Source organism: Mytilus galloprovincialis, chromosome 9 (genome assembly GCF_965363235.1).
Source record: "Mytilus galloprovincialis chromosome 9, xbMytGall1.hap1.1, whole genome shotgun sequence".
NCBI classification, from domain to species: domain Eukaryota; kingdom Metazoa; phylum Mollusca; class Bivalvia; order Mytilida; family Mytilidae; genus Mytilus; species Mytilus galloprovincialis.
In genome coordinates this window covers 23641754-23662064 of record NC_134846.1, presented here as the reverse complement: position 1 = coordinate 23662064, position 20311 = coordinate 23641754, and the positions used below count along the sequence as shown (strand labels likewise).

At 31.1% G+C, this 20311-nt stretch overlaps 1 protein-coding gene across 2 annotated transcripts in view; it reads right to left on the bottom strand.

Annotated features, from left to right (window-relative positions):
- Positions 1-9649: 9649 nt before the first annotated feature.
- LOC143044662 (sorting nexin-8-like) overlaps positions 9650-20311 on the bottom strand; it is a 28581-nt gene continuing 17919 nt past the window's right edge. For both annotated transcript variants that reach the window (XM_076216726.1, XM_076216725.1), the window contains exons 5-14: positions 19826-19943; positions 17176-17297; positions 16569-16649; positions 16038-16198; positions 14926-15058; positions 14433-14501; positions 13134-13247; positions 12674-12712; positions 11331-11480; positions 9650-10155 (exon numbers count right to left, since the gene is read on the bottom strand). In XM_076216726.1, coding sequence (XP_076072841.1) covers positions 10018-10155; positions 11331-11480; positions 12674-12712; positions 13134-13247; positions 14433-14501; positions 14926-15058; positions 16038-16198; positions 16569-16649; positions 17176-17297; positions 19826-19943 — 1125 coding nt within the window. In that variant the 3' untranslated portion in view covers positions 9650-10017. The remainder of the gene's footprint in view (positions 10156-11330; positions 11481-12673; positions 12713-13133; positions 13248-14432; positions 14502-14925; positions 15059-16037; positions 16199-16568; positions 16650-17175; positions 17298-19825; positions 19944-20311) is intronic.

Sequence of the window (20311 nt, the reverse complement as noted above, 5' to 3'; positions counted from 1 at the left end):
AGTCATTTTTGCAGAATCTGCAGTTGAGTTACAATCAGCATTGAATGCAATGTATTTATATTGTGAAGCATGGAATCTCAAAGCTGATACTGCAAAAATCAATGTTGTTATATTTTCTAAAAGTCGACAGACTGATAATGTTCATTTTATATATAATAATGACCGTTTATCTGTTATTGATGCATTTCAATAGTAAGGTATTGTATTTTCTAGAAAAGGTACTTTTCATGTTTATAAATCTAAACTGGTTCAACAAGCCAGAAAAGTAATGTTTTGTTTATTACGTAAGGCAAGAAAATTGTATTTACCTATAGATGTATTGTTACAACTTTTTGATGATATGGCTGGCCTTTATCAATGTACGGTGCAGAAGTTCGGGGGTATGAGAAAAATGATGTTATTGAATCATTGCACTTAGAATTTTGAAAATATATAATGAAAGTTAAAAAAAAATGTACCTAATTGCATTGTATATGGTGAACTAGGTAGAGTACCAATGTCTGTTAATATTAAGGCAAGAATGGTTGGTTTTTGGAAACGAATGGTTTCCGGCAAAAAAGAGAAAATTTCTCGTACATTGTATGCAATGCTATATAAACTTGATTCTGGTAATGTTTACCACTCTAAGTGGTTGAATTGTGTAAAAGATATTATATCTGAATGTGGTTTTATTAATGCCTGGAATAATCAATATATAGATACAAATTGTCAGTTGTCTATAATAATTTGTTGACAATATTTTGGTCTCAAAGCAAAATGTATAGACTCAGTGTAAGACTTAAGATTCTAGGGACAATATCAAAAGACCAATATGCATGATAAAGCAAAAATGTAATTCACATAGTTAAGTCTGTGGCTGCTGTTTTTTTTTTTAAACTCATGATTAAGTTAATATCAAAATTGCTAGATTACAAAATGAATGCAACGCTAACAGAATACAGAAGGGCAATCAATGAAAAAAAGACAAATAAATAAGACACATGATTGATCCCGAAAAATCAAGGGCTACGTCTGAGGGAGAACAGAACTTGCTTCTTGCAAGGCACTCATGGTGAACACAATTTGATATGGAGACAAGTGTTTGGTTTTTAAATTTCCTACATGAGGCATTTGCCTCAATGTAGTTACGGCCCTGTAATAAAAGTGAGATAAGTGTTAAACAATATTTATACTTTGATTATTAAAAGATTTGGGAAGTGATTGCCGATATTTTTTGGAAAAAAATGAATTTATGAAGAATCTGGTGCCATGTCATACTTTCGATTAGACCTGCTGAGTTATTTATTTTCAAAACATTGCAAGTCAGGTAATTTATTTCCAAACTAACACAAAACAAACCATTTATTTTGTTGATTATAAGGCTGAATTATTTATTTTCAAAATCTTTCTGCGGAGTTTTTCTCTATAAGTCTTACCAAAATATTTGGTTGCTCTGATAGGGATGTTTTTGGAAGTAAAAGTACCCCCCCCCTTTTTTTACATACTTTTTGCCTGCTGCTCACTGAAGATACATTAGTTAAAAAGTAAGGGTATCCCTTACATACTTTTTGCCTACTGCTAACTGAAGATACACGAGTTAAAAGTAGGTAGCAGGAGAATGTTCCCGCCAATTCGGTAGACACCAGGACCTTGTCTACTTTTTGGTAAGGATGCGTTACAAATAGCCCGGATGTCGTAACACTAATAAACCAAATGGTAGACGGTAGACGCCTGGAGGGGTAATACTATACCATCCAGCTGTCTACCTTTTCCCCCGCGTTTCTTCATATGGATAGAAGAGATATCGGTGACATCCCATTAGTCCGACCATTATTCCGACAGCCCATTACTCCGAGACAGCCCACTATTCGGACAGCCCATTACTCCGACAGCCCACTATTCCGACAGCCCATTACTCCGACAGCCCATTATTCCGACAGCTCATAATTTCCAAATGCATCTGTCTTATGTGTATGGGTAAATTTTCTCTAAAAAGACCAACTCCGCTCTCTATACTATTTGTGGTTGTCCATTTTGATTCCAAATATTCTTTTCATGTGGGATATTTATCTCAGTATATTATATAACTATACAAATCCTTTGAATATCTAATTGTAATCAAAACTTAGTAAATTATGTGTTTTGGTTAAATATACATGTTGGTATCATTTATTAAAAAATTCAAACAATGAACACCGACAAAGGCAAACTTGACACTTATTTCATTTAAAGATTGTTTTCAAAAAGAAAAATATTTAGATATCATTGATTTTTAAAAAGGCAGTTCATATGTTACTTAAGAATCGGTGCTCACCCATTACATTAGGAATTAAAAATGCCAGATTCTCAAAAAATCGTATTGTACAGCTAATCAAATTGAGGATGAGCGTCATTTTTCAATCGCATGCTCACTATATAATATTTGAGGGATGAACTCTTTTAGCATATTTCTAGCATTTGTCAGAACTTTAAAAAGTTAAATAAACATAATGAATCTTCGACATTTGTTTTGATGTTAACACAAGAAAACTTTACTATTATGGGGAAAAATCTTATTTTTTCTATCTTGTTTTGGCTCCAATTCTGACTGAGGCTTCTGCTGCTATAAAGATAATTATATCATACTTGTATTGTAATGTCTTAATGTTGACCCAATCATAATACCGCCGCTTCTAAAAAAGTGTGTGTGTGTGGGGGGGGGGGGGGGGGGTTACTGTCCGCCAATCCGTCAGTAAGTCCGTCAGTAAGTCCGTCCGTCCCATGAATATTTTGGTTGCATCTTTCTCATGAACTAGTTATTTCTTAAAATATGTTATTAATAACATAAACGTAATAATACCCCGGGGGTTACTTACTATAGTTTTAGTGGTATAGGTGTGCCGCAAAACAGGGTCACTTTTTCATGCCCTGATGGTTAGAACAGAGTTTCTTTTTCAAGTCCTAAAAAGTATTTGTCTAGAACAGGATCTCTTATTCAACTGTTGAAGATACAGTCTAGAACTCTGGGTCTAGAACTGCATCTTATTCTATATGGTCTAGAACAGGGTACAAACATGTATATATATTCTGAGTATGTATAGAACCTGTTTTCTGGTTAGAACAGGGTATTATTTGGCAAGTGCTATCGGCACAGTTATACCCGAAAGGATAGTCAGTAACCCCCCCCCCCCCCCGGGAATAATACAGACAGACACATTTTATTTTACCCTGACACCCTGATAAGTGTCGGACTTATGGGTTGTCGGATTATTGGGCTGTCGGAGCAATGGGTTGTCGGACTATTAGGTTGTCGGACTAATGGGTTGTCGGACCAATGGGCTGTCGGATTAATGGGCTGTCGGAATAATGGCGTGTGAGTTATCGGTCCTTGCGGGGCCTGTAATGGCGGCTGTAAATATAACTCTAATAACTTCTCAACAAAACACTACACCTCAAGCAATTGTCGTAGCCCAGGCATTTAATGCTGCAGTTGTAGATACATCATATACCAAAACAGTTTGCGGGACTAAATTGTTACATCAGTTTTTGGACACTTTCGACTCTGCTAATGAAGAAATAAAATGCAAGGAAAGTCATACACCTTTCAAATTTGGTGCATTCTTATTAGTATGTGAAGTTACCTGCCACCATTTGGGTCTTTAAAGTGTTACATAGAAACAGAAGAAGTTGACTGCGAAATACCTCCATTATTGAGCAAAGATTCTATGAAAATAGCCAAACAGTTCTTGATCTCCATAATGTTGAAGTGACAATGATCGGAAAACCAGTTGATCTTAATTTCACCTCAAATGGTCATTACTGCATAAACATCAAAGACAGAAGAACTGGACAGACCGATTATGTAGTGAGTGAGGAGGACATCCTAAAGGTTGATTCTAGATTCTCTAAAACTGCATAAACAATTTGGTCATGTTGCATATGAAAAGTTGTTATCTCTATTGAACAGTGCATGCTCAGTTTACTCAGATACAAAGGCAAGATGCTTCTTTGAAATGGTATGAAAAGGTTAAGAAAACCCTTAATGAATGGGGATGTACTGAATCTAAAGTTGAGCCATCAGTATTTTACTGGTATAATTCAAATGGACTGGTTGGTGTACTTGCGGTTTATGTTGATGATTTTTGTGGGCAGGAACCAATTTGTTTATATCAAAAATATGAGAGAAATTCAGTGTCGGAAAAGAAGCTTCAGAATCGTTCAAATATTTAGGACTGGGTCTAAGTCATGCAGAGGATAAAATTATACCGAGTGTCAGACAGATTATGTTGAAGTATTAAAGACAGTCTCAATTGATAGAACCAGATGCTCCGCAGGGCGCAGCTTTATCCGACCGCAGAGGTCGAACCCTGAACAGTTGGGGCAAGTATGGACACAACATTCAAGTTTGATACAGCTCTGAATTTGGATTTTGATTACAGCAGATTCCATTGAGTGTGTAGCAAAAGGTTATATCTTTGGTTAGCTTGCTTGTTAGCTGAACCGTGAAGTCATTGCTAAGTTAGGTAAACTACCCTACTTTAAGAATAGACTAGTCCGACAGAAAACCTATTAATCTGTATGTTGGACTATGCTACTTCGAAAGGCGGGTAGTATACCTGACCTAATAATGACTTCACGGTTCAGCTAACAAGCAAGCTAAAAAAAGATATTACCTTTCGCTACACACTCAATGGAGATCAATGGAATCCGCTGTAAATAGTTGACACAGCAAAGGTTTCTGACACAGAACGAATGTGGTCTAATGAACTTAATTTTTTTTTTTTTTTTTTTTTGCTTTTGATCAATACACTAAGCTGTTAAATATAAATCCCCTCAAAATAGAATATTTGAAGAAAAATTCTTTTTTATTTCTGAAATCTGAAATGAGAAAAATTTTACCCCAACCCCACCCCATTTGTTCACCTCCCCAATTCCTTATTCCAAAAATAATCTCAATTCAAATTTCTAATTAAGTTGGCAACAATAACTACTCATTTGAATACATCATAAAGTATTCAAATATAAAATAACTTAGTCATGGTTAAAATTAATATTAATTAATAGTAACTTCTAAAAATAAATTTCCAGCTACACATCTCAAGACAATTATCACTTCCTTTAACACAATTTTCAAGCAGTGTAAGGGAGGTTATCAAGTAATCAAACATATATATAACAGTATTCTTTAAATTTTAATTGGAATTGTATTACCTCCCTTACCCTGTTTTTAAATTGTCTAAATTGTCCTTGAAACCAGAAAAACCCTTGTTCCCCCCCTTTTTGCCCCTAATTGCTTAATGATTTGATCCATTACCACCTATAATCATACCTTTGTAGTATAGAAACTTGTGGTGTATTACTAATTTTAAAGAGATTTATACACAAGTTATTGAGTGAAAACTACAAAAATGCTTATTTGGGCCCCTTTTTTGACCCCTCACTTATTGAAACACCCGTTGGATCATGAACCCCAAACCTCCTTTCCAGCCTTTCCTTTGAAGTAAGAAACCTTGTAGTATAATTTCAAATAGATCACAATTTATTGTCTGTAAACTAGAAAAAATCTTCTTTTAGGCCCCTTATTCCTAAATGTTCTGAATGTTCTAATATTCCAGAAACTTCAAAAATGCTTGTTTTGGTCCCTTTTTGGCCCTTAATTCCTAGACTGTTTGCCCCTTAACCCTTTAAATAATTCCCAACCTTCTACATAATGGTATGAACATTGTGGTACAATTTCAGAGTAATTGAAAGACTTATACACAACTTATTGTTCTGGAACTAGATATATATATATATACTAGTATTGAGCCCCTTTGGACCCCTAATTTCTAAACCGATAGGACCATAAACCCCAAGACAATCCCAACCTACCTTTTGTCGTTATAAACATTGTGTTAAAATTTTATTGATTTCTATTCACTTATACTCAAGTTTTTATCCGGAAACCATCCGTCTTCGGACGACGCTGACAACGACGACAACAACAACGCCGACTACGACGTGATACCAATATACGACCAAAAATATTTTTTTTGCGGTGGTATAAAAAGGCCAGATGATTCTCAGCTTTCATCAGTCAAACAAACTGTTCTTAGATCAAAAGTTGGACAAATGTTGTGGCTTGCAAAACAAACTGATATTGCTTTTGACATCACTTTGAAAGCATCAAAGTAAAAACCAAACTTGTACTATTGAAGACTTAAACAGAGTGAACAAGCTTTTTAAGGAAAGTTAGAAACAATCCAGTTTCTCTTCATTTCAAGGAACTTGGAGAACATGTAGAACTTTTAATATACTGATGCTTCTTTGTGTAATCTTCCTGATGGGTGTAAGTCAAGGAGAGTTTGTGATTATGGTACTGGGAGAAAATGGGAAAATCAATCCAGTTACATTGCATTCCAAGACAATTAGAAGGGTTGTTAGAATTACACTAGCTAGCGAAGCTTTAGCTTTAGCCGATGGTATTGATTGTGCTACACCACTAGCTACTTAGTATAATGAACTAGTTTTCAATAAATTTACTTCAGAAGGAGGTATTACAGTTAGATATGTAATTGACAACAAGGACCTTTTTGAGGCTGTTCATTCAAAGAATAATGTATCTGAAAAGAGACTGAGACTAGAAATAAGTTGCATTAAAGAGATGATCCAAAACGGAGAGCTAACCGTTCATTTGATTGAAACAAATGAGCAGATAGCTAATGTATTGACCAACCTTTTATATTGTTTTGAAACTTGACTTGTTAAGACCGTTTTCATGAAGAAGCTTTACATTGATTATGTGACACTTACAATTTAGTGATTTATATATTCGAGAACCGTAGTTATAAAAAAAACAGGAAGAGAGATTAGTTATAATGTGATAAGCAGTATCTATAAAACTTTTTTCATTTTATAAACCTAAAAATCTACCTAAGAAAGAGAAAGGATCAGATTGTTAACTATTTAGTTTAGTAGTTTAGTTATTATAGTTTAGTATTTATAGGCTTTAGTTCTATTTTTAAGTATCTTTGTATTTACAGAAACTTGGTGGGTTTAGATTAAAGTTGTAAAAAGAACACTTCAGTCATTTATAGCGTTCCATCCAGAAAAAGCACTTCAGACGCAAGAAATTATTAAACGTGTTGTTTTCAATTTTTTATAGCCTATTAACAGTTTGGGCAAACATGTTTACACAGTCACATACTGTCTGTGTCTGTCCCAACTTGGGAGCAAGCAACTCAGTGGATGTTGTTTGCAATATCATTTTGGTTACTTGTTATTTCCATAAATCAAACAGTAAGTTTTCTGGATTTAATTGTTTAACACTTTTCATGTTGAGGCATTTTATAGCTTGCTCTAAAGATAGGGCTTTTGTCATCTCTTAAGGCTGTATGGTAACATATACTAGCTAATTACTTTTACATCAATTTGACTCTGGTTGAAAGTTGACTAATTGATAATCATACCACATCTTCTGATTTTAATATTAAAAGCAATAAAAAAATAAAGTATTCTCTGAGGGCATCTCTATTAATTTAATTGTTTGTTTTCAATAAACAAAGCAATTATTATAATCCAGTTATAGCCTTGCTAGCACAGACAATAAACAAGAAAAACAAACAATAATACTTCTCATAATAAATTTTGATTCTTAAAATATACAATTATTGTGTTTGTACATACATCTGACCACAGGTATGGTTTAAATTATATATCTTTTTAATGTACAATTTGTAACAAGTACAACCCTGTAGCAACATCTGAATTCTGAATCTTCTGCAACATTTACAATGGAACTTAAGTTTAAATAACTTTCATGCTTAATATAATATAACCTGATAAACGAATTATCACACTCATGAAACCAACATGTACTTATAAAAGAGCATAATTTTTTCAATAAAATACTGTAAATTCAGATATTATTGCGTGCCTCTATTATAATTGCGATTTTGTCATTCTAGATTAGAGTGAGATTTAAATTTTTGGTAAATTGAGAAAAATCTTGTTTAAATTCATATTGCAAGTTTACATTAATGTGATTATAACCCTGTTGCATTTTTAGCGATAAAAAAAACATTGCAACAATTTCTAAATTTACACAGTATAGAACATTGCTGCGATATAGCCTTGTTGTGCTAATGTGTAATCTTAATTTTGCGAAAAATGCAACAGGGTCATAATCACTATAATGTTAAACTCACATTTTTTAATTATTCTTTTTTAAAGAATTAAACTGGATTTTTCTCAATATCGCAAAAATTAAAATTGCATTTAGTCTGAAATGGCAAATATGCCATTATAAATGCACAGAATAATTTCAGTATTTACAGTAGTTGGATAATTATAATGACTGCAGATAAACTTCAGTTTACTGTCACTTTCTGTTAGTACAGAACACAGAATACATAAAAGTTGTTCTACCATCAGTGCTGCAAATTAAATTACAAATAGATGGAAGATTGTCTAGTAGTTAAAAAAAACTTTCAACTGTGTTAATTGATAAATATATGTCTTGACCATGTTTCAATATATATTATTGTAGTGCCACCCTCCCAATATAATTAATAAACTCTAATAATTTAATTTTGGATGTTACGCGTCTTCTGATTGCCTGACGTTATTTTTTTTTCAGCCCATAGACATAATTTATTCATGTGACCGTGACGTCATCAACGGTTTTCATGGTTTTCTAGTTTAAAATGGAATTTAGAATCAAATTATAAGAAATGACTGTAATATTTTTTCTGTCTATTCGAAATAACATAAAAAATGTGGTGCACACTTTTAAATAAACCGCTACATGCGTTATTCAGTGTGCACCAAATTTTTTATGTTATTTCTTCATAGACAGAAAAAAATATTACAGTCATTCCTTAAGGGCATACGATACAGTTTTGATCCTGTATTTACAGTTTGATGAAAATTTTCATGTAGGCTATTTTTTGCCTGATTAAATCAAATATATAATAAAAAATATCCCTCCATGTGCTACTTTTTGAGTTAAATGAGGTCGAAATTTTGTATATTAGCTCAAAATTCGGATTTGTGGCCGTATTTTTCCTTTCGAAAGAAAGACATAACTTTTTTGTTTTAAAAGATAAACACAAATTGTTTTTTGTTAAATAATTTGTAATGTCTGTATTTTATAAGTATCATAAAAATTTATGCATTTTTTATTCAAAAATAACTCATATTTATCCAATGGTCATGAATTGAGAAAAAAACGTCTTTTTTTGCTGTATATTTATCAAAATTAAAAAAATTGCACTATTTACAGTTTTATAAAATTTGGTCCACATAATCTCCCTGGGAAATGAAACAAAATGTCGTTTTAAAAAATAGGGGTCCATGCACTCGTTTTCAAATTGAATCAGTTTGAATGATAAAAATCAGTCGAAAAATGCATCTTTTCCCGATATGTCATAGTTTGACGTCGCAAAAAAAATAACATTTTACGTTAGCAACGTCATTACCTCCCCTGTAACTGTATTGTATGCCCTTAAGTAATTTGAAAGTGAACACCCTTTCATAACTCACTATATATAAAATATGCTCCCAACAAAAACACTTCTTTACATTATCAGACTGCGTAAGAATCAAGAATTGCAGTCTCTTGTCCCTGAATTAACTTTTTTTGTGCTTGTGGTAAATTGGTATAAAACAAAAAAAAAATCAAATAAATGGTCCAACCATTTTTAATGTACAAAAATTATGCTTCTTTTCAATTCTAAATCATACAATTGAAAATACAAGTTGTATAGAATGTATTGTAAAAAAAAATAACCCTGTGTTACTTATCCAACCTTAAATTATCAAGCCTTGTAAATGACAAACCATTCATTTCTGATTATTAGGCAAATGTAAGATTAAATTAGCATGTTAAGTCTAGTTATTTGCATTCTGAACATTCTTAGAATACATTTAATATTTGATTTTTCAAAGAATCTAGCACTTATCCATGTTAATATCCTGATTGTGGCAGTGACAAAGTAACATCATAAGTCTTGCTGAGGGAGCAGTTCTTTACAAGGTGACTAGATATTATTGCAATGACAGATGTCTCCTGGAATATAATCACATGGGCAACCCTCCTCCGCTGCTTGTCATTGGTGAACCAATCGGTGAGGTCCTTGTTGGTGAATTTGGCCTTGAATTATCTCTACCATGTAAATTGTCTACAATTGGTTTTATTTCACTCCATACTTTTCCAATCTACAATTTATTGATATACTGACACAATGTATACAAAGAATATTGGTAAATTAATTTAAATAAATTCCAAAATAAGAAAATCTTGATAAAAAAAAATTATGAATTGTAAAAATAAAACATGTTTTTAAAGGTCAGTCTACTTACAAGAATCTGACAACCATCCATTCTACTTTCTGTAATTATTAAATTAGCATATATTTCCTGGCTTAATTTTTTTTTAAAGATTTGTATCATTACAATATTGAAACAGAAGAATTGTAAAAGGTCACTTTAAACAGAAAGTTGAATGGAGCGTTGTCAAATCATTGTGCACATGTGAATGCAGGATCTGTTATTCAACCACATGGTTTAAAGCTAAGCTTTGAACAATTTTAAACAAAAATGTGTCCCTATTACATGGATGTCCGCACTATCATTTTCCATGTTCAGTGGACCGTGAAAATGGGATAAAGCCTCTAATTTGGCATTAAAATTAGAAAGATCATATCATAGGGAACATGTGTACTAAGTTTCAAGTTGATTGGACTTCAACATCATCAAAAACTACCTTGACCAAAAACTTTAACCTGAAGCGGGACAGACGAACAAACAAACGGACAGACATACGGGCAGACAAAAGAATGGGCGGTCAGATGAACAAATGGACGCACAGACCAGTAAACATAATGCCCCTCTCCTATCATAGGTGGGGCATAAAAAAATTTTAAAAATTTGTGACACATGATGAAGATTTTAACATAAAAAGGGATTGTCTTCATTCATTTTGACACGATAATATCATTGAATTTAAAAAATGTTTGTTTCCAATCAAAAATATCTGAACTAACAAAAATTTGAAGTCTACATCTTTCAAATTTTGGTATTTCATAAATATCTCTCAGCTGAATGAATTTTTAATTAACACATAATGTTGGTTTTTTTTTCAGATGTTTTGTGTATGTTGATGGTTTTCCCCACGTTTTCCCTTAGTTTGAGATCTTTAAAGGTTTCCTTTTTTGTCAACCTAGAGTAATGATCGAAACAAACAAATTCCATACTTTTCTAAATTTGAAACTGCTTGAGAAGTTAGGATTCCCTGCTATCTTATCCAATTAAGGTCAATACATACATTTTTTGAGGGGTTAAATAGTGCAGCTACATGTACATTATAATATTACAAGAGTTATCTATCTTACCTCAGAGTGTGATTTAGCTTGTATAACAGCCATTTCACCAAGTACATCATATAATATTTCTAAATTTGCATGAATTAGTTGTGTTTCCATTTGCAAACAATGTAAACTAAAATAATTTCTATTTTCCATATTGGCTATCTGACTTTCTTGCTGAAATAAATATTTTTATATAAATTAATTTCAAACTAAATTTAAATAGTTTTTCTTCAAGAAATATATTTATTCCATTGCAGTAATAAGTATACTTTTAGCTGATCAATATTGACAAATAAAACTTTGACCTTTTTCACATTATAGATACTTCCTCATTAAGTATTTGGTTAACAGGAATTTGGAAATACAAATATATTGTGGGGTTCTGAACCCCATATCTCGCTTACTGTTTTGTCAGATTCCTGTATCCTGCTTACACTATGTACGTAAGTAATTCTCATTTTTTTGTAATTCCCTGTGTCCTGCTAAACTGCATTTCCCCTTTTCACGGCACAATAACTTGACTTTTATGTGTCACGCTACAAAAAATCAGCACTCCCCCGTCATGCTTAGACCCCAATGAGACCCACTGCAATGGATACTACAACATGTGACTTAAATTTCATACAGGGCCATTATGTGGTTAGATATATTTAGATATTCTGTAAACAAGAATCGTATAACTTATGAACTTGAAGAAAGTAAAGATTGTCCACATGCAACCAGATTTTAAATTTCAGGAAGCTCTCATTTGTAGTTGGGAAGAAAAATGCAGCAAAATTTTCATTAATGACGGTTATGTGTTAGAATATATCTAAGTATTTAACTACCTAAAAGTTGATAAGAAAAGATTGTAAAATGAGGTTTTGCTCTTACTTATCTTGTGCATTTGAGGAGATATCAAGTTTTGAGTCATTTTTGGATTAAATCCTATGGCTCCTACACCATCAGAAAGCATTCTACTGCAAGACTAGCAGAGCTATTAATTACTAAATAGAATGATTTTCTTGACAACAAGAATGTGTCCTCAGTACACGAATGCCCCACTCGCACTATCATTTTCCATGTTCAGTGGACCGTGAAATTGGGGTAAAAACTCTAATTTGGCATTAAAATTAGAAAGATCATATCATAGGGGACATGTGTACTAAGTTTGAAGTCGATTGGACTTAAACTTCATCAAAAACTACCTTGACCAAAAACTTTAACCTGAAGCGGGACAGACGGACGGACAGACGGACGGACGAACGAACAGACGGACGGACGGACGGACGCACAGACCAGAAAACATAATGCCCCTCTACTATCGTAGGTGGGGCATAAAAATACATTTCCAAGTTAAAATAAAATTTTCCTTTTTGTACACTTACTTCTAAAATTTTCTGTTCTAATTGCTCTACTGTCCCTGCCTGAAATGTGATCAAAATACAATATTAAATTACTTTTAAAAACATACCATAAATGTCTTATACATTTGTATTAATCAAAAAGTATTTAATGAAATTCTTTTTAACTGATTTTTCTTTTAAAATCTATTTATATGTAAGTTTTTTCATTGTTATAAAATTGGAAATATTGATGGAATGCTTTACATCAACAGGCAAATGTTGGGTTTTTTTGGGCATTTTCAGAACAATTATTTTGGAATAAGGTAGATGTATTATCAACTTTTATTGACAACTAACATAACTGACATAACTGCTTTTTAACTTCATATTTTATTTGAGTTTTTTAAATTTTTGATTTGAGCATCATTGATGTGTCTATGAAACCTCCATCTGAGGTACAAAATTTAAATCCTGGGTTCTATGATAAGGTTTATTAACCTACCTCTGGTGCTGTGTTAACAGTTGCTGACATTCTTTTCTTTTTATAACTTCCCATTTTTGCTATTGCTCTTTGGTGGTCATTCAAAACTCCTTTTTCATGTCTGTCATTAAGATCCTGAAATAAAGATAAGGCTAAAGTATATTTCTGACTTACATAAAAAAAAATTACCAACAAGTATATTCTCTATTATAATACTTCATGTCAAAATGCCAGATTTAAATTACTATATCCACGTGGCAAATACTACTGTGAATTCATTATTATTTGTTCGATACCTATTTTTATGGATTCAGCAGATACAGAGGAACCATGAATTCAAATGTCCAACCAATTATCAGTTTCCTGAAATGTATGCAGTCTATGTCAAAACAATGAAACAAAATATCCACAAATCTGAAATTATTCCGCAAATCATAAAAATTGGTACCCTTGAAAATAATTGAATCCACAGTACTGTGGATTCATTTATTTTCGTTGGTATCAATTTCGTGGATTGCTGAAAACTTGCATATTCGTGGATAATTGATTTCGTGGTTTAGCCAATATCTGTATACAAAGCATATTGAAAATACATTGTTTGTTGAATATTTGAATTTGTGGTTCACCTGTTACCATGAAACCCACGAAAATTGGTATCAAATGAATAATAATGAATCCACAGTATATTTATTACCCTTCACTGAGAAGATTTATCAAATGTGCACGATATTGAATAAGGTGATTGTTATGTACAAGGTGTGATAGTTTATTACTTTGAAATTGAAATTTAATGGACAGTAATAACAGAACATTCAGTATAAGAAAATGTATCACATATATCTGAGACGGTGAGAGATCAGATTGTTTCAATTTTTAAAGACATTGTCAACCTTGGCTGTGCCTCAGTTTACAAACTTTTCACAGGGTAACAACCTGCACTATCACCCTCTCAGCTATGTGTTATTTATATAATAACAAAAGTCTATAAAGAATCTATCAAAATTACTTTTTTTTAAATATAGATCACCTATTCAGGAAATTATTCAGGAATCAACAAACTTATTTTTGCGAGCAGCTTATGTTTGTGACTTTCATGAGTAGAAAAATAACAATAATATAAATCGTCACAAAATTTATAAAATATTATCTTATCTTATAAGAATCAGCAATAAAATTATAATCAGGAAATCAAGAAAATAAATCATTAAGAAGCTAGCAAATAAGTCTAAATATGAATACAAGTATCTATGAATATAAGTTGGTGTGAGCACTCATACCACATATTCCTATATTTATTTACTGTATAGGATAATAACTCACTTTATAAGCTAGTAGTAAATCTTGAAATAAACATAATTTCTCTACAACTTCGCTATCTGTGTCTCCTGCCTGTTGTTGAATGGGGAAAAAAACATATAAATTAAATATAGGTGCAAAGTTATTGTTATCAATTAACTTTTTTAAATCATAGTTATATGCTGTTCAATTTCGGTAATGGTTAGGAGACCTAACATTCAGAAAAACATTTTTCAAATTTCAATTTGATCTTTTTCACTTACAATTCATATGGTTATAATGCTAATGTTTTAACTTCACTATAAGAGCAATTTAATATTTATATGAAACAAATCGATTGATCTGTACAATTCTGCACTTTTAAATATTAACAACTGAAAAAATTTGCAATGACAATCTTATTATTCAAACTACTAATTAAAGTAAACTATTTCTAGAATTGAAAAAAATTTATAACTGGTAATTTTCTAGTTGACTTGATTTTATGATTATGATGCCAATCTCTGTTAAAACTAACCTCTTGTGCAGCTTTGTCCCCTAGGGCTGCATACTCTACAGATAGATGTTTAAAGCCTTTTTTAAGGTGATGCCATGTTTCACTTCTACCAGTGGCCCAGGCAGAGACACTTGTTGCATCATTGCTAAAGGAACTGAAATAGAGGTATACAGGAGTTGAAAAGTATGGTATTCTGTTTTTCAAGCAATTTCAATAACACTAGGAACTGTACATATAAAGTATTCCCTGATTCATTATAAAGCAATGATGAAAAATACAATACTTAGGGAGTATAGATAAATCCAATTAGTTACAAAATCAAGAAAAAGACTGCTTTGGGAGAAAAAAAAATGCCTTTCAGGCCATAAAAAAGAATAGGTTTGTTTGCCCAAACCCTACCTACCCAGAAAAAATCTGCCTACTCAAATTTTTTTATTGTCCTGATTTGAAGAAGTTTTTTTTAATCAGATAGGCATGTAGACTAATAAACACCCGATACTTTAATTTCTATTTTTGAAAAAAAAAAGGAAATGCCTACCTACCTACCCACTGTCTCAACCTTTGGGTAGGGTTTGGACAAACCAAAATATTTTTAATTGTGGCCTCACTCAACATAAAATTTAATGCAAAATATCATATCGTTCTTAGCTAAGAAGCTGAGAATGAAGTGACAAATATCAATGCTCATTACGTATACAATTCATCATAATTAATTTCCTTATCAAATATGACAGCAGCTGAGTGAAAGGATGCAAATTGATCATTGATCATCATTATTTCATGCATAATCCTATTTACCAAATGCAAACAATGCACCATCAAGCAACCATACATTAAAGTCAAATGAATTCATAAACAAGTGCAATTAAAGAAACATGTTCTCATATTTATCCCTTGTTTAAATACATGTATGATTGATAATAGTTACTGCTTTACAAGAAATATCCTTTCTATACAGTCTTTTTTCAGATTTATAGAAAATAAAGTTGCAATTTCATAAATCTCCTCATTTTTATATAAAGAAAATATAAAGAATTTAGAAATCTATGTTATTCACAGGATATAAAACAATAAAAGAAAGCAATTTAAAATTATATTTACTAATTTCTAATTCAAGTTAAATGAGGTATTACCTTAATTCCTGACCAAACTGTAACATATCACAGGCATAACCAGTGGCCCTCATCACCAACTTTTCAGAAATATCCTTCATCTTAGTGACACCATTGTATAACATTCTCATATGCTCTTTACTATTCTGTATCTGTTGTTGGGTGTCCATAGGAACTAACTCCTGAAAATCAAATCATCACAATCTAAAAATTTGAAAATGTGTCACAGATGATGCATATATAATGTAAAAAAGGGATGTAACTCCAGAATGGTAAAGTGACATCACCCAAATTAATCTGACTGATATACATACATGTCTGTATCTTGTCATTTCAATATCAGTACAATACAAAACCATTTACTTCAAATATTGCTCAAACATCTTTTGTTATATATGCAAAATAAGGATACAAAAGACTGTGGCGGAAAAACTTGAGCAGAATTATTCATAATTAATTATCTCTCTGGTAAAATAGAAGTTTAACTTTAAATTTAACAGAAATAATCAGCATACTTTTTTCATACAAAACAGTTATAAGACAAACATATACCTTTGCTTTACTGGCTAAATTACTTGTCATAAATTCATCTGGGATTCCACGGAATACCTCCTTTATTTTGTTGGTCATATCCTACAAAACAAATCTGAACTAAATATTGAACTCAAGCTAATAAACTATAGTCATAGATATGTATCTCAGCTTTTTATATTTAATATTGTTCCAGAATTTTTTTTCTTCAAGTAAACAAAGTGCAATTGTTCAAACAATTGCACTTTGTTAACTTTTAAAGAAAACAATCTTTCTTTAGTATTTTTATATTTTTTATATTTTTTTTTATATCATAATTTTACATTACAGAAAGTAGTTAAACTAAATACTGTTAATAAACTTAATGGTGTGAAAAAGTAATAACACTACTTTACGGAAAGTTCTCTCATAGTAAGCATACCACATCTCTTTATTTTTATTTAATACATTTATTTAGTTAAATATATATCATATATTGTTGACACTTATGAAAAAAAATATTTATGTCAGAGCATGTACTCAGGAAATTGGCATACATAATGATAATTTTTGTATGCTTAAAAAACAGAAAATAATATTTTAATTATACAATATTTTTCATCAATAAGATTTTTTTTTATTAACTTACTGATCCACTGAAAGTCAAGAAGAATTTGACTAGTTTGTCATCATACATTTTTGGATGTCTAGCTACTAGGTTACAGAATCTTCGTAGAGACTTCCGTCTCTGTTCTATAAATTCTCTATTTGCTACAATTGTAAGAAATGGTAAAATATTTGAGTACATTTGGTACATAAAACATTAGATTTTTTTTTATATAAATTACTCTATACATTTATGAAATAAAAAGCAGTAGATGAAGCTTATGATTGAGCTTAAATCATTGACTATTTTTATAAAGTTATAGCTTTTTCTTATTTTTACAATGGCCATACCATATCCTATAAATAGACTACAATTGATTAAATTTATCTTTGTCAATTGAACTCTGGTAGATATATGTTATGTTGGCAATCACACCACATCTCATAATTTTTATGTATAAAGATTTTTGAGCAAAGCTAATAAACATGATAAATTTACACCCATAATTATTTCAACTGCTAGCTTCACAAAGCACGATGACACAAAGTATTTAAATAAGTTTTAAAAGTATGACCCATTTTAAAAAGACATTTAAATTAAAAGATATTTTGAGGAACAAAAGAGGACCATGATTAAATACAGATAATACTTTACTTTAAAATTATCATTGTGTAGTGTATATACCCCAAAATGGAAACAATTATCATCATTTAACTGATAACCTACATTTAGAAAAAGATCATGTAAAGATCATGTCTTGTAATCAGGTCAAAAAGGAGATCAAGAACCAAATTATATGTTTAAGTTTAATTTAGCTTAAATTACGAATTTTATGATGATTTAAGTGTTGATTCTTGATCATTATCATTTTTGTAGGATAACAGTTTTCATGGTTTTTTTCAATTTAATTTAAATGTTCAATGAAGAACAAATTTTTCTAAAATGTATAATAACCTTATAATTCATGATTATGAAAATAAACCAAATGAACCTGAAAACATATTGTTCTCCGTAATATATCCATGCTATTAGTAAGAGCTTCGTCATTTTTCGTATTGAAATTTCCAAAAAAAAAGATTTTAATTTGACAAATCATTGCTTAAATTTTATTTAGAATACTGCAGTTATGCAACATGTGCATAGAGACCAAAACAATGGAAAAAAAAAATTATTTCTCAGTTTAATAAATGATATTGCATGCTCCTTCAATTTTGCAAAAAATTTTGAATGATGTATGCCTTTTATATCATGACTTAATAAATCTTTTAAATTTCAAGACTTAAGCTACATTTATAGCTTAGGAATTTCACGTATCTTGTTAATTATTAAATAAGTAGATTATTTATAAGACGTATACTGTAGCATTCGAACTCCATCAAATCATGACTCCCTTATTGATTTACCCATACACATGATGTATAATATATATAGACTTCTAAGAATAAATACAATATATCAGGCTCATATGTTAACTGATAAGAATAACTGTAAAACAAAGAAAACGTGTGGAAAGGGTCTTACTCTTAGTCTGGAAAACTAAATTATCAAGTATCATTTTGCTTGAAAAAAATTAATAGGCATGTGCAAATTTAAAGGGGCACTAGCTACAAGATATATAAAAAATCTAATATATTATTTTTTTTGCTCAGACATTGATGAAATGCAATAGCGAAATAATATGGTTCAATTTTGTCAAAATAAGCTAAAAAACATTGATTAAGAATTATTCACCTGCAAGCGAATAATTCGAACTCATACAATCCGTATTCACGTGAAATTCAATTTAACCCCTTAGCTTGAGATGGATAACACATGAATTGTATGTGCAAAGTTTTTCAACGGAAAAGAATGTCAACAGTGAAACTGAAACAAAGGTAAATCATTTGATTGACTGATTCAATCCACAAAAAAATCATTCTTATACAGGTAAAAAAGATGATAAACATTTATTTTTCATCTATAATATGAAATTAAATTGACATAATATGAAATTAAATTGACGTAGAAAAATCCAACCAACTGCATGTTTATAATTTAAGATATAAACTTAAAAGCAAGTTCAAATCATTGAACCGAGACTGTCCTATAAAAAACGAAAAATTACAAAGATCTCCCAGTCCCTTCATATGCACCTTTTGGTCCGTATTTGTTTTAGCAATAGATTGACATTCATCCACTGAAAACAATAAAATCTCGTGAAAAAGTATGAAAACCATGAACAATATATCTATATATTATAATACATGTAAAGATTATATCTCTGGTCAACTCATTGAGATTAATTTTCGTGCTTGAGCTGGTGGTACGATGAAAATGAAAAAACAATTGAATTGAGATAACTAACCAATGATAATCTGTTTACAGCAATTTCACCTGTGACAACTTTGTTAATTTCATTTACAATGGCATGTGCTTTCTTAATTTCTAGCGATTTTTCATATCACTCTACTGAGCTGAGAAAGAAAATTATCAGTCAGTAATTAAGACCAGAGGAAAATTTTGTAAAATAGTGATAAATATATGTATTAAAATTGAGAATGGAAATGGAGAATGTGCCAAAGAGAAAACAACACGACCAAAGAGCAGACAACAGCCAAAAGCCACCAATGGGTCTTCAATGCAGCAAGAAACTCCTGCACCCAGAGGTGTGCATAAGCTGATTATACAATAATTCAGATAGATTTTGACCTACCTCCCATCATTTTCTTTGGAGGTAGTCTCGGTACTAATCTATATGGAAATCTCAACATTAACATTTCTTGGAATGCAAAGAAGTCATTGTAACGACGTAGAACAGTTGTTTTGTAGTTCTGAAATATATCAAACCGTTTATATTGTGGTTATCTATGTATGAAATTCATAAAAATCAATAAACAGAAACAGATTTTTTCAGGTAATTATTTACATAAGGCACTTACTTCTGTCAGGCTTTTTTTTTTACTGAAATTTCTATACATTTACAAATGATATTGTCCGAGTTTCAGTCAGAAAATGTTATATTTCAGTTCAATCAAACTGCTGAGTAAGGATCACATGATCAGCATGATCAGCATGATCAACATGATCAGACGTCTTTGATTTCTTTTTTCCCAAATAGCAATGCTCAGATCTTGAATTCATTTCTACATTTGCTGAAGTCAGAAAATAATACAAAAAGTTTGATTTTTTCTTTTCAACA